Source organism: Diabrotica undecimpunctata, chromosome 5 (assembly GCF_040954645.1).
Source record: "Diabrotica undecimpunctata isolate CICGRU chromosome 5, icDiaUnde3, whole genome shotgun sequence".
In the NCBI taxonomy this organism is placed as follows: Eukaryota; Metazoa; Arthropoda; class Insecta; order Coleoptera; family Chrysomelidae; genus Diabrotica; species Diabrotica undecimpunctata.
Window position 1 is genome coordinate 162,341,872 of NC_092807.1, and position 25,143 is coordinate 162,367,014.

Consider the following 25,143-nt stretch of genomic DNA (forward strand, 5'->3'; position numbering starts at 1 on the left):
CCTTCCCAATTATGTACTGCAATATACAACGTTCCAAGACACAGTTTGAGCAAGTACAGTTGTTTAAATAATCGCTCTCTGGGAAAAAACCAATTGAATAACTTACTATTTGATAGATCTAACTGAAATTTAGCAAACTTCAATACCTTATAATATGCCACTATCTCAAATAGTTATATTACATGTCGTTATGCAAAAATCAAAGTTTTTAACACTAACTGTATTCTGTCTTGAGTTAGGTTTTGGTCCAGATTTCCAGCGCTAATCGCTTTCCTAACTCCCAGGTTCCAGCTCTGTGGTGGTCTTCCTCTTCTCTGGGGGTTGCCACATCATCGTTTTTTTAGGTAATCTTTCGTCCCCCATGCCCATACCATATGAGCTGTTTTCTCTCAATATCCTCAACTATAGTGCCCTCTATACCCATTTGTTGTTTTATCACTTCATTCCGTATTCTGTCGGCTCTTGATATTCTCATCGATCTTCTGATGGCATCCATTTCCGTGGCTTCGACCTTTTTCTTATATTTTTCGGTTATTCTCCATGTCTCAGCTCCATAAAGTAGGCTAGTTTTAACCACTGTCTCATAGATGTTCCATTTTCTTTTCTTTGATATTTCTTTACTCCATAGAATTCCGTTCAAACATGCTATAGCTCTTCGTGCTTGTACAATTCGACGTTCTATTTCTCCTTCGTCTTTTCCACTACGGTCGAAGATGACGCCCAGGTATTTATATTCGTTGCATGGATTTATTTTTTGATTGTCATCGATATCGAGTTGTTCTGCTTCAGCTCCAATTGAGAGGTATTTTGTCTTTTCTAAATTGATATTTAATCCCCATTTCTGGTATTCTTCAATTAGTTTTCTAAGCATGTATTCCATGTCATCTTTGTCATTTGAGATCACCACTTGATCATCTGCAAACTGTCATTCCTTTTCCATTGTTTCAGAGCTGCAGAGATATAAATCTTAAATAGAGTCGGAGAGATACAACATCCTTGTCTGAGACCCTTAGTAACTGCAAATTTTTCAGTTAAGAGGTTTCCGAATTTCATTTGGGAGTTTGAACCATAATATAGATCTTTGAGAGCACTAACCAATGTTTGATGTGCCCAGGACTTCCCATAGTTTATTTAGCGGGACTGTGTCATATGCCTTCTCAAGATCTACAAAAGTCCTATGTAACTCTATTTGTCACAATTTTCTTTTCTATAATTTGTTTAAGACAGATGTTATCTGTACATGAACGACCTGCTCTAAATCCTCCTTGTTCTTCGTCTTCAGATGATTGATAATCTTCCTCTATCAGGTCCCGTAGTATTCGACCGAATAGTCGACTCATTGAACTTGTGACCGATATCCCTCTATAGTTTTTACAATTTCTCCTGTCACCTTTTTTATATATTGGGGTCATATATGCTGTTTTCCATTCATCTGGTGTTGGATGTCCATTAATATATTCGTTAAATATCACCGTGATCATTCTGTGTAATTTCTCTGAGCCATTCTTTATTAATTCCGTAGTTACTCCCTTTGATCCACTTGCTTTCCCATTCTTCATCCCTGCTATAGCTTTTTGAACTATGTTGATGTCTATGGTAATATGCTCTCCCAGAATTTCGATTCTTGATGAATTCATATCTTCTTTAAATTCGTCTCTGTTCTCATTTAATAGATGTTTGTAATAATGTGTCCAATCCTCCTGTTAACACTTATAAATTACTGCAAAAATAAGTGCTTTTTGCAATTATCTCGGTCAATTTTTTATGTATTTTAGGTTATAAACTTGCAAATTGGAGAACGTATTCAGATCTAGAACTTTTATTTGAACCATTCTTCTCTAGAATATATAAGAAACGTTTTATAGGCAAAAAATGATTTTTTTCCTTTTTATGATTGTTAAAAAAGATTGACTAGGGTACAAGCAAAAGTTTATGTAGAAGACCAGGGAACTGGGAAAGAAATAAAACAATATTTAGTTTACATATAAATGTTTATTTCATGTATTAAATAACTTTATATTAGAATACTTAGATTACACAACATTCAAACTTCTGTACACACTAAATAATATGCTCAATTAGTACTAAATCTGGAAATATGTTTTCAATACTCATTTCAAAACTCCAAACGTAAATGCAGTTAAATCAAATACAAATTATCACACACACCCACGTCATTCTCTCGAGTTTATATACATATGCTCTAGCGTAAAAAATTATTCAACTGTTGATACATTTTTTTTTTGTGTAATTTCACGTTGGTGCAACCAGGGAATCCAAAAAGTTTTGGTCATTTGTCTCTTCCAAGAAGTTTCTACTTAAAATATGACGTACATGCCTTAGTAAATGTTAAAATGCGCGTGACATCCAATACGCCTTTCTGGCGAATGTTTTTCAGGTTAAGTTTGACAACGACTTCATTTTTGTTACAAATTTATTCTTGTGGCTTTCATACACTTTGATTAATAGTAAATTGCATTGTTAAAACAATCTAATAGGTTTATTTTCAGACAAAAAATGACCACAATCCAAATATCTCTTAATTATCAGTGTTTATTTTTTTAAAACAAAAATACAGAAGTGTTCACTAAACAAAAACGTTTCTTCCTAAACAATCCCTCCATTCTTACATTTTAATCTTCAACTTTCTTCGATTACAAAGAGTGATAACCTTTTAGATCCCCTGCACCTTGGTAAATTGTTTTAAATATATCTGTCCCTCTTTCGAAACTCTTTTTGTGTGTTAGCACCATTTTTACGTAATGTGAAAACCTAAATTAATGAACAAACCTAACCAAAAGGAAACGAAACTGTATATAAATAAAAATCCTTAAACCTCAATACATTTAAAACAATTGTCAAGACGAAATGGGAGCCACACTGTTTTTTTTATGAGACCTTGTTAAAATGGTTCATATTTCTATTGCAACTATTTTTCTGCTGAACGAAATATTAGCGATTTCGATTAATTATAGATCTGCCAGTTTTTTCTCATCATAGTACCTTTTAGTGTTAAAATTTAAAGTTTTCTATGGCAAAGAATCTCATACTTATCATAACAAAATCCCATTTAAAGACACTGTCATTCGACTCCCATTACTGTCCGAAAATATATATTTTTCTGCTGACACAATTGTTCAATTCTGATTTACTTGTGCAAAAAGAGTTTATTTTATAATTTCGAAAGCATAGAATTGAGCAATTGCTATTTAATGACATGTGACATGAATGTGTCATATGTCATCGACCTATGATGGGATGTAAAATGAATTGTTTCAAATTATGTACAATAAGAGAGAGTGAAGGATTCACTAATGCATTGTTGATTTGTATACATCTCTAAATTAATAATCAGAATCAAATCAGTTTATTAGGGAATTGGCACTTTTGGACGAAATGGATATACTTCATAATAAGAGTCAGTTATCGACTTTAAATATAACTTCTGCTACATAACACAGTCTGTAATTCAATTTTCCTTAAAATAAACCAACGACTTATTTGAAATTTGTAAACAACTCTTCAATATCATTTTTTTTTTCATTATCAGGGGCGAAATACTCGGGGACGAAGCAGAATTTACTGCAATTGAGTTCGTTAACTACATATTTATGAGAATACCAAGACAGGTACATATAATTGGAATATTTATTGAGGAGAAAGACAAGAAGATTAAAAATAAGGTAATGTTTTAAAACAATAAGAAAATGCCAAAGAAATACACAAAAAGAAAAATGTTGAAAAATAAAACAAAAATCAACATTTTTATCTCACATGTGCTGCATTCACACAGGCACACAGTGTCACAGTGTGAGGTCCTTTAAAATATAACTGTAGTATATTATAATAGGCATAGAGAAAAAAAAGTTAACGAACACATCTAATGTCAATTGTCAATGTAAAAAGTTTCAGTTGTTATTTCCCTGTCAGGTAAAGATTCAGGTTGTATAAAACTATGTTTAATCAATTATATTCTTCCTCCACATCACACTAATAACTTAAAACTCAGTTTTTATTTCTCAAACGAAATCGCAAATCAACAATGCTTAGTAGCCAACGCACGCGCAACATTATTACTATATTATTAATAATAAATATATAAAATGTATTATTGTATTATCATCTCTCGGCAGGTATAAAAACCCCTGTCAACGTCTCCCTCAGTCTCTCTAAAAAAATTTAGTTCCTATACAAACCGTCCTGATGGATTTTGAGCATACCGAAACACAAAAGTAGACGATTACTGCCCTTTTAGACAATCTATATTAGTTAAAAAGCTTTAACAAAGCTCAAATGTTTGATAAGTTTGTAAAAAAGAGGTTAGAAGTTAGCACAGACAAATTGAAAGATTATAGGACTTTGGATATGTCCTGGACGCTGTGGTTAGCTTCCTCTGGAATAAATTGTATGTTTCTTGCATTCAAATCATAATCCATTATACAGGGTGTGCAATAATGCCTCCCCATCTGTGTTACTACTATACTATGTACAGATAATACGAAAATGGTATAAATTTCAAAAGAGCTGCTAGATGGCGCCACGACTTTGCATATAATTTGTGAACCAAAAAGGTTGTCAAAGATTCAATTTGAATAGAAATTGTACATTTTTAAATATATAACAAAGAATAAATGGAGAAAATGATGCCATCTATTATCATTTAACTAATGTATCTAACCAATTATGGTACACCCTGTAAAATGGTATTTTCAATTAATTATTGTGCACAAACACATCAAGTAGGAAGAAAATCCAATATGTTGGAAGAAATAATACAAGAAAGCCCCGCCAACAGCCGCATATACCAAAAGTATTAATTTTCAAATCGATGCCAACTTCGGGAAATAGATAAAAAATTGTCCTTGTTTTGGGCCCTTTTGTCCCTTCTTAGAAATACTTTTGATACTTCTACTGATGGGGTTTAAAGGTGTGTAATTAGATTTACAAGATGACGCACTTTTTGCGCTTGACTGGTTCTGGTGGTTCTAGAGCTGCGAGAATCGCTTCGTCGAAGACATTCTTCAGCCCCTTCTGGGTTAAGGCGGAACACTCGACGTACTTTACTGCTTTCAGTTCTTTGGCTAGTTTTTCTCCTAAAATTATACGTACGTATATAAATAACATATTTATATAATATTAGTAAAAAAATAATGAAATATTGAAAGAACGCGAAGTAATGAAATTTGTTTTAAAGGATTTGCAATTAATTAGAAAAATAAAACAAAAACTTAAGAAAATATTCGAAATGACCAGTAAAAGTGTCAATTTATATATAGATACAGAATAAGATGAATAGTAGTATCGAAAGCGATGATACACTAAAGAAAGTATGAATAGTAATGAAATGATCAACTCAAATTATAAGCTGGGGTGTAAAGCTAGTTCGCGTCCTTAGTAGAATACTACACGTGTACCATGGATAACGCTAAATTAACTAGCACAATAGGCAGATAGGCAATCTAGAATCTCTAGATCTGATGGGTAGAACACATCGCGAATATAAGATATGCCTCCAACCAACAATTTAAATGGACCTTCTCAGGACCAAGCGACAAAAGAACTCGGACCAAGCATCCGAATCTGCTATTTAAATATAGAAGGTATTAGTAAAGGTAAATGTGAGTACCTTTAAAAGGTACTCATTGAAAATAATATCGACGCTATGATTTATTGGGTGCAACTTACCATCCAGCTTATGGAGTGGCAACCTATGTTCGAAACAAAATAAAAAATGCACACATATGTTCTACATCAAACATAAATAACATTCATATGGTTACTATACAAATTTACGAAATTACTGTCAGTAATATTTATAAACCCCCGGCAATCCTGTGGCCTCTCATGTTGTTCACGCCCATCCACACCCCTCAGTTTATGTTGGAGACTTCAACAGTCATCATGAACTCTGCAAGTATAGGCACAGTGATCAAAACGGCGAGGCTCTGCTAAACTGGAGCAAAGACGCTGACAGTTATTTAGACTTTGACGCTAACGATCGGCTAACTTATCGATCTGGAGCCTGGAAGCGAAAATACAAATGAAAACAATCAACCACTGGCAGCTTCACGTATAGTACTCCCAGATTTTCCACATAACCAACATAGACCAGTAGTTGTAATAGAAATTGCATCAAAATACCAATAATATCATCTTTTCCTCGACCTAGGTGGAACTCTAAAAAAGCAGACTGGGCGACTTTTACTGAGAGATTGGACAAATGTCTGGGATGGATAACCCCAACACGTGCCAACTACATGAGATTTGTTGGCGCGGTTATATCTACAGCGAAGAAAACTATACCCAGAGGATATCGTAAAGAGTATGTCCCAGGATGAGATGAAAAATGTGAGAAATGCAGCGAAATGTGAGAAATACAGTTTGAATGCAGCGAGACGACAAAAATGGATAGAAACTGTAGAAAAATTAGACTTTAGTAAATAAAGCAGAAAAGCATGGTTTTCACTTAGAAAACTTGGTAGTAGCAGATTCCCAACTAGAGACAAAGTACCAATAGCTCCCAACTGAGTGGCCTCCCACATTGTAGCAACCTCAAGAGCACCTAGAAATCGTGACCATACCACCAAAGTAAAACAAGAACTAAAAATACTAAAGTCTGCATGACCGCCTACATCTGAATACTCTGACGAGTTTACTCCAGAAGAAATTATTTCAGCAATATCAAAAATTAAGTATGGAAAGGCACCCGGCTCCGATAAAATCCATCCAGAATTTTTACTCCACTGTGGCAAATATGCTAGGAAATGACTGGCTGATTTCTATAGATATGTTAAAATCAGGAGAAATCCCCCATTCACTAAAATAGGCCTCTATTATAGACGTATTAAAACCAGGAAAGGCAAATGATCGGCCCCAAAACTACCAACCGATTGCTGAGCTGTGTTTATAAACTGTTGGAACGCTTAATCTACAACATAAGTAGTAGAAACATATTTGAACTGATACCTATTGAGCAAGCAGGGTTCAGACCTAACCGCAGCTGCAGTTAGCATCAGATCCTACCCCTAACAACACATATTGAAGCAGGTTTTCAAAGAAAGCAAAAAACATCCGTTACTTTTATTGACTTATCAGCTGCATACGATACCTAACGGATGACCTTGCCGTCATGGGAGAATACTTTCGCAAATTGAGGCTAAGGCCCAATGCAACGAAAACCGAAGTGTGCTGTTTCCATCTGAATAATGCCCAAGCCAAAAAAACTCTCCGTTCACTTTGAAAACATCTCCAACACCAAAATATCTTGGAGTGACTCTCGGACAGAACCTTGGGTTTTAACGAATATATACAAAGAACGGCAGCAAAACTGAACACGCGAAATAATATAGTCCAAAAGCTATGTGGCACCACATGGGGGTCCTCAGCCTCCGTACTCCGAGACTTGTATACTCGGCGGCTGAATATGCTTCCCCGGTATGGTTTAATAGCAAACACACGAAGATTATTAACACCAATTAAACCAGACAATGCGAATGATCTCAGGTACAATTAGTCCCATACCAAACTATTGGCTTCCCATTCTGAGTCACATTCCACCACCGAAACTGCGAAGAAGTCATTCTCTTCTCAGAGAGTACCGAAAAATCGAGGCTAACCAACCTCACCAACGCTTGGAGAAGACAATGGGAGAGCGACTCACCACAGAAAGCACACCAAATGGCCTGTATCGATGAGAAACCGCCAGGCTTTGAACTGACCCGCAATACATGGACAACGTTAAACAGAATAAGAACAAGAAGCGGTAGATGTGCTGACAGCTTATATAGATAGGGAATATCCCTTAGTCCTGAGTTTGACTGTTGTGCGCAACGACAGACCGTCCGGCACATTGTTAAAGTTGAAGACCGAAAATGTTTTATATTTTAATGTTGTTTTACTTCGAGAGTTCAATTTGGTGGAGGTAGTGTAATGGTCTGGGACATTTGCCCCATTTGTTGGAGAAAACTTTCGCCTGATGCAAGATAATGCTCGTCTGTACATCGCAAGAATAACACGGGATTACTTGGATGAAGTTGGGATTCGTTTATTACCATGGCCCCCTCAAATTTTGATTATTATTAAACACCAGTTTTTAGAAAAAAATCTGAGTGTCCAGTTAATTTTGCACACCAGTGTAAAATAGCTTATTGTGTACCAGAATCCTCCAACAACACCATATAATATGAATAATAGAATAAGAGAAGCTGTTAATAATATTGACTTACAAATATTAAGAAATGTGGCTTGGTCATTTGAACATTTATTTTAGACTTATTTCCTTAGTATCACAGTGATTGTTACATTCATTGCATATTGTTAGGTTTATATTTTGTATTAGTTATTTATTGAATAAAATTATTAATTCTTTATATATTCCTTCTTTATATATGGGGTGTTTACTTCACAGCGATATCGAAATAAAAATGGTCATAACTCATTAAATACTCTGTATAGTAGTGTGAAACTTCGTATAGTATTGTAGGAATAAAGATTATGAGAGAAATCTAAATATGAGAAAATATAGAGTGTCATATTTAAAAAATTGTCATATTATCCAAGCTTGGAGAATATCAGTGCCTACATTTTTTCTAAATATTTTTTTGGATATTCTATACCATAATGGAATTATCGACCAATGTCGCTCTAAAAACTCACCCGGTATAAATACAGAATAATGTGGATCATCAATAAGAGCAAAAAAGTACCTACCTTGTTCAATTGATATGGGCTTTTGTTTGTTTTTCGCTAATTTCTCTATGGTAGCTCCATCATCACGAAGATCAACTTGTGTACCGACTAATAAAAAAGGTGTTTTTTGACAATGGTGTGTAATTTCAGGTACCCACTAAAACACGAGAAAAATTGTTTCAAAAATTGTAGGTTTCTCAATTCAGCCAACTATATTATGAACAATGCCCCTCACATTATTAAAAGAAATTATACACATATTTTGAACATGTTTTATTGTAATTATTTTCGGGGTAGAATTTCGTGTGGGAGACGCGACACCTACCGCCTTTATCTGACAGTTTTGGACCTCCCAATTTGAGGTTAAACATATGTTAAATAGATACGAAATTGACAATTATTAATAATTAGTTCTTTAATTATATTTTTTCAGTTTATGTACAAAATAAATGTAATTAAAAACTGGGTTTCTAAAAATTCATCATAATTTATCTTTTCAACCACAAACGGAAAAATCTAGTACTGGCATATCAAGTTTTTCATGTGGAAGAGCATGTCATTAAAAACAATAATGGTAAAAGTTACGATATAAAAGCTAAAATCATCAGGCAGGCTGCAGTTAGCTTGAAGCCTTATGAAATATCAATTAAGGTAATTTATTTAAATTTTTCCTATTTCAATTGCAAAAAATGAAATTATGTGATATTTTCTTTTTCATATTAATAGCACGAATCCATCTTTTTCTTTTCTCTAATTTATATGTAATCTTTGGAAACATATTAAAACTACACTCAGTATTTTTGCTATTATTAGCACAATTAAATACGCAACATGTATTTGCACCCATTTTTGATAAAATTTATGCGTAAAAAGATAGGTCCAATTTTGTTATATTTCGCCACTACGCACGCTAGCATCGTTTCAAGGTACCCCTATGATGGTTACGCACAGAGCGAATAGGGGGAGGAGTGTATGGTCTGGAGCATTGGAGAGGGGTGGAATGATTCTTGTTTACTCAAGTTAATACACTTCGCTCCGATAAAATGTATCTAATGTCACAATTATGGGGTGAGGTCTCTTAAGCTGGTTTAAACTATTGCTTGCTTGCATTAAAATATCACTTTAATATTGATTTGTTAGACTAAAAAGTATAGTTTGTGATCAATCTTTTTCTAACGCTTTGTATAATTTACATTTCTAAAAACAGAAAAAAAAAAAAACAAACTGGGAAATATTTTATGATAATAGCAAACAAATGTAAAATTCCCATTATATTATTTACAAACATACTATCAGTTCCACTAATTAGTTATTTTATTAAACCACTAAGTGACAGTTTATATACAATAATAATTTTTAGTCTTTTATAATCCCTTCTTATCAGGTTTTATCTATAATTAGGTAAACAAACATAAAACTTACAATCCTTGTAAGCTTAACATCTGGTATAAAACAGATATTAGTATTGTTTGCAACATTTTTTATTTATTCTTAAAAGTTTTCTTAACTGCTATATACTGTAGAATAAGAAATTTATTAGACAATCTTTTAAAATGATTTCACAATCTACATCACTGTTTTGTAGACACAACTTCTCTAGTTTTAAATTTACATTGATATAATGCATGATAATTTTTATTGAGGACCTAAAATGATTTTAAAAGATTTTAACACTTTTAAGATTTAAAAAAAAGCAGGAGTATTAATTGTTGGCATTTCTATTCATGAACTTTCACAAACTTAATTGAGATCAAGTGCTAAGACATAAAATAAAATCATTCAACAGTAAAAGAATAAATATTTGTAAAAATATCAATAAGAAAACCATGTATGTTACCTTTTCTTTGACATTCTCAAAAGAGGACGGACTAACAACTGAAAAACATACTAAGAAGACATCTGTTTGGGGATAGCTTAAGGGGCGAAGTCTGTCATAATCTTCTTGACCTAGAATTAAAATTTTGTTTAAAAAAATGTTGACATAAAATATATGTATAATGTGCCATGTGTTGTATGTCCATCCAAACCGATGATATACTATGTTTATGTAAATTTGTTAACGGGTGGCACAAGTGTTAAATATATATTTTTTTTTATTTTCCTGTGCTTTTTTTTTCTTGAAAGGAAAATCTTAGGGTCTTATAATTTAGTAAATAGGTTCCTGCTGGTGTAATGCAGAAACTTATTGAATTTAGGAGTAACAAGTCATCCTTTTCCCTTCACATTCTTATGTCTATTCTTGTTATTCAAGTAAAATACTATAGTCTTGAAAATAGGCACATATGTTCCTCATGGTGTAAGGTGTAAGTTATAAACTTACTAAATTTGGGTTCAATAGAATTTCTTCTGCTTATCATGTTCTTCTACTTTTTCTTGAAGAAATAATAAGGGGGTTGCCTTTTTAGTTCTGCATATAGCCATAAAGACAAAAAATGTAAAAACTACAGAGGTACAACTTTTGTCCACAGAGTGTCAAGTTGATACAATCATACCTCGAGAACAAGGTACAATCTGTGAGAGTGTCTGAGGTGTTGTCAGGGAAGAGTGTTGTTAATATTGGTGTTCCTCAGGGTTCTGTCCTTGGACCCATACTATGTCTAATATATATTTATGATCTTACAAGCATTGAATCAAACACTACATACACACTCTTTGCTGATGACACCACAGTCTCCTTCTCAGCTGACATACTTAAGAATTTCTTCTGTTCTGTGTTAACAGGCTCCTGATAAATGAAGCAAAGACCAACAGGGCTGTTTTTGCTCTTAGAGACACCCTGGCTGAAAATGCAGATGTGACAAGTGTGAAGTTCCTTGGAGAACACCTAGACCCCAAGCTTCAATGGGGTCAACATATTGACTATCTGAGCAAAAACCTACCAGAGAACTTATATATGCTCAGAAATCTAGCATCAAGTGTTTTACACAAGGTCTTACGAACAGCTATTTATGCTATTTTTAACTCTCATCTAACATATGCAATCTGGGTCTTGGGACAATCAGCGGGAATGCCGAGAGACTTTGGCTTGCAATATACGGCTATAAGAGTTCTTACAGGCCCTAGGTTTAGGGACAATTGTAAATTGGCCTATGAGACTGTGGAAATTCTTACTCTGCCCTCCTTATATATCTATGAGAACCTTATGTTTGTCAAGAGAAGAGGGTGGCACTTTGGGACCCATGAAGAGGTGCACAATTATAACACTAGACACAGATGTGATCTTGTTCCAACCTACTGGAGGCTAAAGAGATGTCAAACTGGATCAAGGTATTGAACAATTAAATTTTATAACAAATTGCCTGATAATGTAAAGGATCATCCCAAAAATCAATTTAAAACTGAAATTAAGGAAATTTTAATAAAAAATATATTTTATAGTAGTGAGGAATATCTCAAATCTCATTTTAAACTATTTTAACTCAATCTGATATGTGTTTTTATGTAATTAGAATTTTTTAATAAAACTATTGAGCTGCTTTTATTTTGATATGTGTTAGGCTACTGGCAAAATTACATCAATAGATGAATTTGATTTATTATTTATTGGCAAAACATCTGTTAGCATTTTGTTAAAAGAATTGGGATTTAAATACGAAAAGGACAATAATCAAAGAGCATTATCTGAGCACACCAGTATTGCCGCTTTAAGGTCCTCCATGAATATACAGAAAATCTTCATAGTGTGCATCCCAGAGACCTTGTTTTTTTGGACGTAACATGGATATATTCAAGAGGAAATAAAACAATTTCCTAACAAGACAACAAGTGTTATGAGTGTAAGTGAATGAGAAGGGTATGATGGCGAATGGTTTATAATTGTCCATGCAATTATGAAGCAAGTTGATTATTTTGCTCAAAATCTAACGTAGCTGATTATTGTGGGAAATGAACAATGAAATTTTCACTAAATGGATCAGATGAACAATCAATTCCCAATTTAGAACAGCCATAAATAACTGTGATGGATAATGCTCCAAAGTGTTCTTTTACAAAAGCAACCTTCCACTGTTTCATATAAATATATAAACATTTTTTCTTATAATGCTAGTCTTAAAAGAGATACCAGGGACACATTAAAGATTACCTATTATTATTCATTATTTTGTTTTTCATATTTATCAATGTCCTATATTTATATAGAGATAAAACAAATTCATTTTCCTTACCTGCAGTATCAAATAAACCTAAGGTATAGGGCTCCCCACCTATCATAACAGTCACTGCATAGTTGTCGAAGACTGTTGGAACATATTCGGAAGGAAATTTATTTGTAGTATAACTAAAATGTAAATTAAATTTTATTTATTTATCTACCACACAAGTGACATTTCTTATTTTCTCGTATTAAATCCATTTGTAACCATACTTGGACATATTCCATACTCATTTTTTAATTTTGTTTGGTTTTGTGTAAGTTTTTCAAACAGATAAGAGTGATCGATGCCATTTATACCCATCTAAACTTTAACTTTCTTTTGCATACAGTAGTACACTAGTAAAAGTTTATTTTATAGCTTCCACCTAATTGATTACTATGACTTAAAATATGTCAATATGTAGGATCCCCCACTTAATGGTAATTTTTAAATGACAGATTGGCAAAAACGAAGATCAGAAGTATATCTATGTCTGGAGTGTTTCTGAAATTTAGTTTTAAGCATGACTTTAATTCTATAATACAAAAAAGAAGTACTTATGAACAGAAAATCCCAATTATGGGCCAAAAAGTAGTTTTTGGTAGTTCTAGGTATATATCAAAACATTTTCATATATCTTTATTCATTTATAACTGTTTTACTAAAATATATAAAACAATTTTGAGATTGCTCCACTTTCAATATTTTTTGCACAAATAAATAATAGTGTTTTGTAGTACATCTATTATCAGTAGATGATTTTCTTGCTTTATTTGATTTTGACATTAACTAAATTCTTATTCTCAATCATATAGAAACTATTTTTAATAACCTTTACACATAAAATCTATTAAGGACCTTAATGGGGGGAGATAGTTTTAACTTTAACTAGCATATAATTCTTGACTTAGGTTTGACCTGATTCTCCCTTTGCTGCTTCTTCTTTAACTTCTTTTAACTAAACATAAATGGCAACTACAAAGACTTGTCTATCTTTATGTAAATTTCTGAATTGTGCATAAAACAGCAAAAGTGTCAACAAATTTGCTTACCACAGGTTTGTTTTTATTAGGTTAATCACCTCTGTGATCTAGTAAAACAAATACAATTATTTTATTACTGATAGCAACAATTTTATAGAAGTCATACACTTAACATGAAGTGAATTTTGATCCACTATGAGAATGAGTAGGAGTAACCAAATAGGTTATGAGAAAATTTTATATTTTGAGTAATTAGTACCTTGGAATATTTTCGTTTATTGGAAATAATTACTAACTCACCTAATTAATAAACAAGTTTTACCAACGGCTCCATCTCCAACCACCACACACTTGATCGTCTGCATTATAGCTAAAAATGAATGATGTTTAGTAAGTTGTCAGATTTAGTAGACACTGATAACAATAACACTGATTGTTGTAAAGTAAGCGACATCCGGAATCAAATAAAACCGTATTTAAATTAGAAAAGTGTCCAAAAAATGTGTCAAGACGTGGTTAGAATTCGAAAGAGTATTTTTTTAGAATTCTGCCATTTTTGTGCATTCTCAGCGTCATTTCACGTGAATAAATCTATTTAATAAAAATTTCCCACTATACTTTCTTCGGCAAACGATAATATTAGACTATAATAATATTTTTACAAACCTTAATTATTAAAAATGTATAAAAAACAACCTAAAAATGGATACAAACTATTATAAAACTGCACTTTTGGGTTGGGTTCACGTAAACGAATTCCTAGAAGTTTTACAACCCGACGGATTTCAGTGACATCTTTCCTTTAAAATGTAAACCAAAAAATGACAGTACATGGGAGAGTCTGCTGATTCACCAAAACTAATCTTAAAGTTAGGCAACCAATATTACAACGTCAATATTCAAATTCGAAATAACGTTATATTAGACCATCGAAAAATATGCAACAAAGAAAAAATTAATTCTTTAATGAAAATTGTAGAGAAAATACAAAAACTTTCTGGTAATACCTAGAAATAGTTAACGAGTTTGTTTGATACTGTTTTGATCATGGTTTGACCTTGTGTGATTTAGGTTTGTCACCAGTCAATGTGTCATGTGTCAGCTGTATTCTGTCTGTAGAGTATTGTCTGTCAATGTCATATAAACAGGTTATGTTTATAAAATAAAAAATAAATTCTAGCGGCATTAATCAAAAATATCAATAAATTTAACAAACTTATATTGAAAATTTAGTCAAATTTGATTTATAAAAAATGCAGAAATTACCCAAGAGAAGTGCTTTATTGGACACCTTGCATAAAGGATTTGTATTGTCATGCATTGGAGTTACTATTTATGCTGGTTCTTTATTCGCTGTTAGATATTATAATCGTTTTATTCAACTAAAACCAGAAAAAGAACGACAAGAATTGTTGGATAAGGAAACTTTACTATCAGAAGGTGCCTCGCCAGACAAAGCTCCTATATTGACTGCTTAATATATATTTATTGTAGTTGTATGTATTTGTAAATAAAATATTGTTAGTAATTTTTATATTTAATAAATACCTATTTAAACGATTTACCCAAAGGTACAGGTCAATTATATTGCACTTAGATATTAAAAAATGATCCAATAAAATCCCAATGAATAAGGTGGGGTAGTTATAGGGTTAGTTCAATATATCGCAGTTTGAAATGTATGTCAAAAAAACAATGTCACTGCTAATAGATGTAAAAATATTATTTACAGTTGATGATAGTTGTGTTTTTAACAATATTTGCTTAAAAATTATTGTTTATTTTTAAATTTTCTTTAAAAAACCTAAGTCAAAGAACTGTCAAATTTGAAATCAGCTGCGCCTCGTATATCCAAGATGGCGTGCAACTGTAAAGTTGGGTTTCAATGTTAATTTATTTTGTTACTGTAGATTTACACACTTTTTATGTTTGGATGTTAAAAATATGAGTTCAAGAAGGTAAAATTATTTAAATATATTTTGTTTATATATTAAACTGTATTCACTATAATATTAATATATATTTGCAGTAAAGTATGCTACAATGTTCATGTCTAAAAATACAAATTGCATAAAAACAAAAACGTTTACATTTCAATGTAAAAAAACTAAATGTTTAACAAAAAATGTTTAATAGTGTACATTTTTTTATAACGTAGGTGGTTTTGGCCCACGATCAGCGGCATAGACGCAGAAAAATTGTTGATGGAAAGAGGGGTGGATTGCAGTTTTCTGGCCCGACCTAGTTCCTCCAACCCTGGAGATTTTACATTATCTGTCAGGTAAGTGCAATTTCAGCAACAGCTTATCCTAGATTTATATTTGCATTTAAATTGATCCTAATAAAAATCAGCTTTTATTATAAAATTGATCAGACATGGTTTAAGTTTAGTTCATGTAGGGTGACCGAACCGGTTTTCGGACATCTAACCGTTTTTCTATATTGAACACTTAATATAATAATTATTTTATGCCATGAAACAAATTCTATAGGCCTAACTTCATTTTTAGAAATGTGAAGAATGGATCGAGGTAAAAAAAAAACATTACAGGCTAATTATATTTTAATTATGATTTTTAAATGTCAGAAAGTCAATTTTACCAGTTTTCAGACACCATTGACACATTTTCAGACACGGGTGTACCATTTTTCAGACAGCTGGTCGAAAAGCGGTACTTTTCGGTACTTAGCAATCATAAACAAAAACTTGACGGAGATATAGGTAGGTATGGGCCAAACATCAGGTCACCAACAGGTAAAAAAAAACACAGCATTGTTAAAGAAAGTATTTTATAATTATACACAAATTCTGCCTGTACAATTTGGTAAACAACGTAAAGAAACAAATAAAAAAACAAATACTACATTTGTATAAAAAGGCATCTAAATAGTTAAAGTTAAATGAAATAATAATAAGTAAGAAAACAAAACCTAGTTATTTTTATCGGCACATGTCACATATGTAATCTTTTTGAGCTGCATCATTGTACGATAAGTCTGACATATCAGTACATTTAAGGTGATACCACCGGGGGCATTCATCACAGCCTATGTTTTTGTTTCCATCATCTTCGACATCACTAATAAGCTCTTCTTCACATAGAGTGCATAAAACTTTATCTTTGCTTGTTGAGCTCTGTACCTTTGTTTTATCGTTCATACTCGTTTCCACTTTCTTTTTTGACTTGGTGTATGGTTTTGTTTGATTTTGCCCCTTTTTTGCTTCCCGGATTTTTCTTCTCAGATTAGCCTTTTCAAGTTTTTCTTTCTTCTCATCATCTTTGCGACTGTAATAAGCTCTCCATGCTGCTGACGAGATTGCATTAGGTAACTTTTCTTTTACGCAACTACCTTCTTTTTTTTTTAAAGATACTTCTGGGAATGTCAGATGTTTTTGAAAAGGATCAGGAGTGAGAGCCTCATCTTTGTCATTGGACTCAGTTACTTCTTTAGTCTTACCCATTAAATCTTTGTTTGTTTCTTTATTTTGAGCATTTTCATCCCTACTGTCAAGATTTGTAATATCATGTAACTTACCATGTAATATCACAGCTTTGTTCATGTCAGTCTGCTTGACCAGACCTAGAATTTCTTCCTTATTTTTTGTGTATCTTTTTTCTCCAGTTCCAGTCCAACTTTCTTTGGTACTTTCTTGTTGGTTTACTTTCTTATGCCCGTTGTCATTTTCTTTGTTTCCTTCTTCATTTTCTTTGTATCTGTCTATTTCCGTTGTAGTTTGCCCTTCGTTTTCTTTTGCATCACCTGCATCATTTTCATCAGATTTTTCTTTCTCATTGTAAAATATCTCAATTTCTCCCGAGTTTTCGCTTTCATTTCGATTTTCTTTTTCATTTTCGGAAAAAGTTACAATTTCATTTTCACAAAAGTCGTCTGCTTCGATTGATCTAATGTAATCTTGTTTTTCTGATGCAATTTTACGCTTTTTATTTAGTACGGTTACTTTTTCATTCTCGATGTCAATGTCATTTTCTTTGCGTAAGTTTCCCTGTTCAGTAAATAGTTCTGATTCTGAGTTTTCATTACTTATCCACGAATTGTTTTCAAAGTTCAAAAGCCCACCTTCCTCAAATTCCATTATATCAACAGGTAGCAAAGTTACATGGTCCATAGGAACAATACTTCCCACAGCAATATTCACAGCCTGATCTGCTGAAGTGGTTGGTGCAGTGGACGGTTGAATTATTGTATTGGAATCTTTTTCCAATAGTGATTTTTGGAACTTAATTTCGGTGATTACAACGTCTACATTGACACCATATTTAATCAAATCATTCGAAATTGACTCAATTACTCTCCTGGCAGCTTCGAAATCATTTACCGTTAATGTCTTTTCGGAGACACCTGCAGAAACAGTTTGTTGACATTCTTTTTCTAGAATTTTTTTTACACATTTTGTGTAGTCCACATTGTCAGGGTTAAACGGATATAATCCGCATTTACGGAATCCTTTTACAATATGACTTTGCATTTGTGTGTTTTGCAGTGTCTCTTCAAATACTTGGCAGAAATTAATCTTTGTGATTATTTGATTAGAATTTTCAGGGCGTTTCTGCCAATTTTTTACTGTATTTTTCCATTCTTGCTTCATTGGTTTGAACACGCTCACGTCAGCCGGCTGTAAAATATGGGTCGTGTTAGGAGGTAAAGCGTACAGAATAATTTTATTTTCATCACAAAACTGACTTAATGGCAGAGTCATATGTGACTTATGTCCATCTATTAATAACAAAACCGGTCGATTTATTTGGTTTGTTGTGAGCCATGAGTTAAAATCGTTTGAGATATACTCAAAGAAAACTTCCCCAGTCATCCAACCCGAGTCAGATTTTCCGATAACCCAATTTCTGGGGACATTCTGTACAAGCGATTTTGGTGGTCTAACGTATGGAAAAATGACCAGAGGAGGACATACTGCTCCTGATGCATTAAACGTTATCAGTACAGTGGTATTTTCCTTTTCCTTGCCGGACTTAATAACATATAAATTTTTCCAGCCTTTCGGTCCCAGGACTTTCCCAGTCTTAGGGCACAAGGAAAATCCTGATTCGTCCCCATTAAATATTCTACTCGAGTCTTCTAATATGTCTTGAAAACCATTGTCTTCAAGATATTTTTGTAACGTGGTAAACCACGATCGAATCGACTCTTCTGTCACTGAAGCCCTCGCTCTGTTGATTCCCTCTGCCTCTCTTTGGGAAATTTCGGGGTGTCTTCTCAAAAATCCCTTATACCATCTAACTCCAGGTTTACCGTTCGGAAAGGAGTTTAACCTGACGGTATCAGTTGCAATTTTTGCTACAGCTTCCATTAGATCAGTTTTTGATATTGGGAAGCCACGTTTGGCACTATTTATCACCCAGTCTGCAATTTTTTTCTCACCTATCACAGTCAGCAATGGCGGCGGTCCGGTCTTTTTTTTCTCAGCTGGAGATTTTCCGGTTAATTTGTCGTGAACGGTAGCTCTGGGGATACCTATTAACAAATAAGATTTGTATTAAGATGGGTCGCACATAATAATTTTTTTACCTACCATAACGCCTGCTCGCTTCCCTCACACTTATTCCAGTTTCCCGAATAGCCTGCAAGGCTGCTTGAAGTGAAGCATTGGAATAGGTACAAAATTTACGGCTTTTTGGCTTAAGAAGGGTTTTGGACTCGGTTTTTTTGGATGTCGCTTTTGGTTTCGTCATCTGAAAATTCATTTTTGTTAGATAGGTTAGTATATGAATACCTATTATGATGGATTCGCGACGGTAAATTTGTTCAATTTTGAATAAACATATAATCAGAAGAAAACGGTCTGAAAAATATTTTTCAGACACCTATACCCGCAATATAAATCACGTATAGCTACTTTAAATAACTTTAATGCGTCTGAAAGCTACCGTTTTTCGGACGCGTACGCGTACTCGTAGAAAACGAGTGCTATATCTATTTAACAAGCAAGGAAAAAGGTGTCCGAAAACTGGTTACCTTATTCTTTATATATAATTCAATATTGGAATTAAGGTATACAGATATAGAACAATTGCAAGTGTTAGACAGAGATAGATAAAAATTTTACGCTAGATACCGGTTGTCAGACACCGTGTCCGAAAACGGGTCTTTCTTAACTTTCTTGAACCAGTTTCCCGGACGCTCAATTTTAGAGGTTAAGACTTAAATAAAGTACGATTTTTATACAGAAAATTGACTTTAATAATAAGATAATCATGCGAAATTGATATGGCAGTAATAAATTAGTTTTCACAATATTTACTTACAATTTCACGAAGCACCTACCACTACACTTTTTGTTGAAAATTTTGTAAACGGATGCACCCACTAAACATCAACCATCTTTGATTTATTTTCTTTCTTTGTCTGTTGTCAAAAGATGCACAAGCTATGAATTTAGAGAGGGATAACATATGCAACCCATAGTAAGTTAAATAAAGTTAAGTATATTAAAGGTTTTGCTATTTTATTCCAAGTTTGTGTAAAGTGTCCGACAACTGGTGTTGTCTGGCAAACCGGTTCAATCACCCTATTTTAGATTTTTTTTATAGACAACAAATTGTTTCTTGAAAGCGATTTATATAATTAATATAGGGACAATATTTACTTGTCTATCTTTACATTTTGTGTGGCACTTGTTTAGTTATTAGATATTCTATACAGAAGTTATTCTACATTTAATAACACTAGTTTTATATTGACAAAAAATATATATACTTTAGTTAAATGAAGTCTTAGTGATTTAGTAATCAAAATAATGCACTTTTCTTATTTTGTGGGATGCTCCTGATCTTTCTCCACAATGTCATATATATGATATAGGAACACTCCTATTATTTATTTCTTAGTTTGAATTTAACCAAAATGTTTTGGTATTGCCAAGAAAACTTTCTATTACTGACATTAACATTGCATCCAGGATCTTTTGGTTGATAATTATTTCCACTACAATCTGAGATACCAATCTAAAATATAAACCTATTCTTTATTCAACATTATTTCAAAACAGGGTATTTACTGTAATTTATTTTAAATGTTGGATTTAATTATGTTCTTGATTATTTTTTTTTCTTTTTTCTTTACTTTTTCTTCTCAAGTCCCACTTGAATTGCTGCTAGATACAGTTTTGTTTCACTTTTTACAGGGTTTAGTGAACATTCATCAGCAATATAATCTTTGTAGCACAGTCAGTAAAATTTTTCTTAGAATTTGAAGTTGTTCAGTTAAAAATCATCCTTTGAAATGTTTACATGCTTCTTCCTAAGCTTCTTACTTAATTTGGAACTACATTTACCCACAAATCTGTAAAAATAAACAATTTGCCTTAAATTTTGAACAAATTTATTGAAAAATTTGGAAATATTTCTTAGAATCATTAGTTGTTCTGTTGAAAATCATCCTTTAAGATGTTTATATGTAATTTTTAACCTTGTTAATTAATTTGGAACTACATTTAGCCATAAATCTGCAAAAATAAACAATTTGCCTTAAATTTTGAACATGATTATTAAAAAATGGGCAATGTTTCTTAGAATTTGTAGTTGGTCATTCAAATATCATCCTTTGAGGTGTTTGTATGCAATTTTTAATATTCTTAGTTAATTTGGAAATACATTTAGCGACAAATCTATAAAAATACACAGTTTGTCTTAAATTTTGAATAAAAATTGGGAAATGTTTTGTAGAATTTTTAATTATTGTTTAGTCAAAAATCTCCAACTTATGATAAATGTGTTGAACAGGTGCTTTTTTGGGTTATATAATGTTGTAATGAAAGTACTCAATTGTCTGTGACTTATGGTTGTAAATATGCCAAGAGTGTTAAATCACATGATCTATTTTATTATTTTCATCTTCGGCCACCTTTCAATTTGGATCCAATCTAGTTAGTACATTTTTTTTGTTACAGACGCAATGGAGAAGTCACCCACATTAAGATTCAAAATTCGGGTGACTTCTACGACTTATACGGTGGCGAAAAATTCGCGACTCTATCGGAGCTGGTCCAGTATTACATGGAGAAACAGGGACAATTGAAGGAGAAGAACGGAGAGATTATAGAACTGAAGTTTCCACTTAATTGCGCAGATCCCACAACTGAAAGGTGAGTTTTTGAATTATTTGCTGTTTTATATTTGGATGGTGTCATAAATTTGATAATAATTTTTATCTTATATATTATATTGTAGCTTCTATGTCTTGCCCAGTTTTAGCATTTATTTAAGAAACTCTTTTTTACTGATTGCTGATAAAATAATTACTTATTTGGAATTGGAATTATCTAAAAGACTGCTGATATGTGTATATTTGTACAGTTAGAAATATTTCAAAGGTTAAACTGGCAACATGGTTGCCTCAAAGGTGTGTGTTCTCAAAAAAACTTAATAGTGTGTATTTTTTTTAAATCAGCTGAGTACTTTAGGCATGTAACATGCCATCATCAGAGCTTTGTCTTGTAGGTTACACATACCTCACTGAAGAGTGATTGTTGACACAAAATACATTAAAAAACATTAGAAGGCCAACACCTCTGTTATAAGGGTGAAAACCCTTTTAAACTTGTAAAAATCACATTTAAAAGGTACTTGATGACTTGTTGAAATAAGGGAAAAATGTGTACACAGCTGATTTCCCTTATCATCATCTTATCAATCTTTTGTGAATCTTGGCTTGCTCCAATATTCGTCGCTATTAGTTTTTTAGCAATTGTGTTGTCTGGCATTCATATTATGTGTCCAGTCCATCTAAGTTGTGTTTTAATGAACAGTACAGAGTCTGGTTCATTAAAGAGTTGGTATAATTCGAAGTTATATCTTTTGCACCACTGCTCTTCGTCTTTTATAGCTTCATATATTTTGCAAAGTATTTTACGCAAATATTCCCAAAAGTCTTTCGTCCTCTGTGTTAGAGGCCTTGTTTCTGCCTCATATGCGAGGATTGTGCCTCGGCAGTGTTTTGTATATAATAATTTTAGTTCTTTGGATTTTTCTTGAGTGGAATTGTTTTTGGAGTCCATAGTATGCCCTATTTGTAAGGTTCATTTGTCTTTTAATTACCTTTGCTTAATTTGTTGATAGTGGTCAGTAAAGAGCCAAGGTATGTGAAGCTGTCAACGCATTGTAAGTGACGCCTCTATTCTAAATGAATCAAATAAAAGTAAATCTGATATTCTCTGTGAGATTCTCAGTTTCCTTTCTTTAATTAAATAACACTAGATTACAGTTTATATATATGTTTATTAAAGAAACAAGTATATATAATGCATTATTCTGTATTCTATTAAGCTATATGTATCCTCTTATTAGTGAAATTAAGTTAACTACATCTACACAGTGCTGAATACGGCTCTGATTAGAATGACCCGTATATCGGCAGTCTAGTAGCAACACGTGTCTGAGAGTTTTGGCAACACTGATTTGCATAAGCCAAACGTTCCATTCTTAACGTGAAATGTATAGTCGCTTTCAGACTGAAAGGTTAAGATGATAAATGCATTTTAAATTCCACGCTATTATAGATAATATTTCCAATATTTTTTTATCATTCACGCACTTTTTCGTATATTATTTTAATTACCCAAATAAGATGTTTTATGATAAGTAGATGGCACACTTGACGAACAACAATACTATTGTATGTAAAATAATTTTTATAAAAGTCGAAATGAAAGGAAATAAAACGTTAAAAGAATATTATATTTGAGTTAATGCCTATTTTTTTTGTTACCTTGAAAGATAAAAATCTCATTTGAATACTAACAAAAAGAAACACCCCATTAGCTACTGAAGAACAATTTTCATTGCCCATTCTTTTTGAAACAATAGAGATGTACCTTTCCTTCAGACATTCAGTTTCCTGCATGACTCACTGATTTAATAAAGAGCGAGTGGATAGGCAACTTACATGATTCCCTTTTTGCATTTTTAATTCTTCTATTCATTGTGTTAAGTGCTCGCCATCGATCGCTGTTGCTTTGCTACATTCTAAAAAAACAGGATATGATCGGCATGTTCTCCAAATGTGATTCATATAGTCCGGTACGAGAATCAATTATTTTTTCCTATGTAGTTTTTTGCAGGAAGGAAATGAAATTTAAGAAATCGAAGAAATCTATTTTATTATGTATATTATACTAAATAAATAATCATTTGTCTTTATGTACGTTTCCAAGCAGAAAAATCATAAATATCGATATATTCTTCTGTCAGTTTGTACTATAATTTATGGAAAATTGAAGGGCTTGGTGTAATAACCGCCCACGTGACGTGCACATTGCATAGTTTTGAGAAAAATGAGAAAAATTTTGTTGCGACTTTCCTCTTCCACTACATAATGTGGGTCAGCATCACTATTATCGGAATCATGGTATGGATCACTTTCACCTTCAAACTCAATAAAACTAGCCCTTTTCGCGGAGCGATATACACACTGCACTTTACAAACGAGGAAAATGTGAGATTAGAATTTCCTCAGCCTTGGGCGCAAAAATCGGTCATGTGAATGGCATGGTAGGTTATTGCTCTCAATACCATCCTAAGGACTAAGGACGTTATTCTACATTGAGTTTCTTACACAATACGTGTACGGGTTTTGCTCCAAACTGTGTGGAGGTATTTTTGAAGGCAAGAAATGCCATAAACTCGATTTCGACAAAAATGCTCTTTGGCCGGTTTTTGCACCAAACCCTTCAGTTTGAATCCAGTGTTGATAAATTATAGAGTTGTGAAACAAAAATATTTGATGAACAAATAAAACACGTGTTAACTCTATGGCTGTATTTTTGCTACTACTTTGAAACATAAAGGTGACACAACATAATAACTAGTAAAGTAACCACTAGATGGCACGGCTCTAGAAAATCTTTAATTTATTTATCCAATATACTACTACTATCGGTTTACAGCGTTCTCCGACGCCTTCCGACTCCTAACCGCCATTCTTCTCTATTCAGCCATAGGCCTGGAGGGATTTCTCTTTCCTCTAGTTCTTTTTCAATTCCCTCTCTCCAGCTTTTTCTCGGCCTTCCTCTTTTCCTTCTCCCTTGTAGTGTCCACGTCAAAATCTGTTTTGGAATCCTGTCATCTGGCATTCTCTGTACATGGCCGTACCATATTAACTGTTTTGTTTTTATGTCATCAACTATTGTATGCTTGACTCCCATCATTTCACGTATTCTCTCATTTGGTATCCGATCTCTTCTTGATTTTCCTGCTGCTCTTCTCCAGAAGTCCATTTCTGTTGCTAGTAACAGTTTCTCTGTTCTTTGTTTCATTTGCCAAACTTCGCTGCCATATGTGATTACACTTTTAAGTATGGTG

At 32.9% G+C, this 25,143-nt stretch overlaps 3 protein-coding genes across 6 annotated transcripts in view; 1 reads left to right on the forward strand and 2 right to left on the reverse strand.

Annotated features, from left to right (window-relative positions):
* Window positions 1–1,972: 1,972 nt before the first annotated feature.
* On the reverse strand, window positions 1,973–14,632 carry Cdc42 (Cell division cycle 42). 2 transcript variants are annotated; one of them, XM_072533135.1, is made up of 6 exons: window positions 14,474–14,632; window positions 14,108–14,177; window positions 12,855–12,967; window positions 10,526–10,635; window positions 8,710–8,845; window positions 1,973–5,093 (listed from the first exon to the last, which is right to left on the reverse strand). In XM_072533135.1, the coding sequence occupies exons 2-6, from the start codon at window positions 14,170–14,172 to the stop codon at window positions 4,942–4,944; spliced, it is 576 nt and encodes a 191-aa protein (XP_072389236.1). In that variant the 5' UTR covers window positions 14,173–14,177; window positions 14,474–14,632; the 3' UTR covers window positions 1,973–4,941. The 2 variants fall into 2 exon arrangements, with proteins under 2 accessions (XP_072389236.1, XP_072389237.1); XM_072533136.1 differs by having other exon boundaries at window positions 14,522–14,544.
* A 1,023-nt stretch (window positions 14,633–15,655) lies between these two features.
* The window catches only part of LOC140442068 (tyrosine-protein phosphatase non-receptor type 11-like), a 92,233-nt gene continuing 82,745 nt past the window's right edge, over window positions 15,656–25,143 (forward strand). For both annotated transcript variants that reach the window (XR_011951060.1, XM_072533137.1), the window contains exons 1-3: window positions 15,656–15,765; window positions 15,966–16,088; window positions 21,735–21,929. Coding sequence is in view for 1 of the 2 variants with exons in the window: in XM_072533137.1 (XP_072389238.1) it covers window positions 15,752–15,765; window positions 15,966–16,088; window positions 21,735–21,929 (332 nt within the window). In the remaining variant the exon portion in view is untranslated. The remainder of the gene's footprint in view (window positions 15,766–15,965; window positions 16,089–21,734; window positions 21,930–25,143) is intronic.
* Window positions 16,320–20,250, reverse strand: LOC140440882 (uncharacterized). 2 transcript variants are annotated; one of them, XM_072531247.1, is made up of 3 exons: window positions 20,092–20,250; window positions 19,359–19,518; window positions 16,320–19,300 (listed from the first exon to the last, which is right to left on the reverse strand). In XM_072531247.1, the coding sequence occupies exons 2-3, from the start codon at window positions 19,516–19,518 to the stop codon at window positions 16,749–16,751; spliced, it is 2,712 nt and encodes a 903-aa protein (XP_072387348.1). In that variant the 5' UTR covers window positions 20,092–20,250; the 3' UTR covers window positions 16,320–16,748. The 2 variants fall into 2 exon arrangements, with proteins under 2 accessions (XP_072387348.1, XP_072387347.1); XM_072531246.1 differs by lacking the exon at window positions 20,092–20,250 and having other exon boundaries at window positions 19,359–19,760.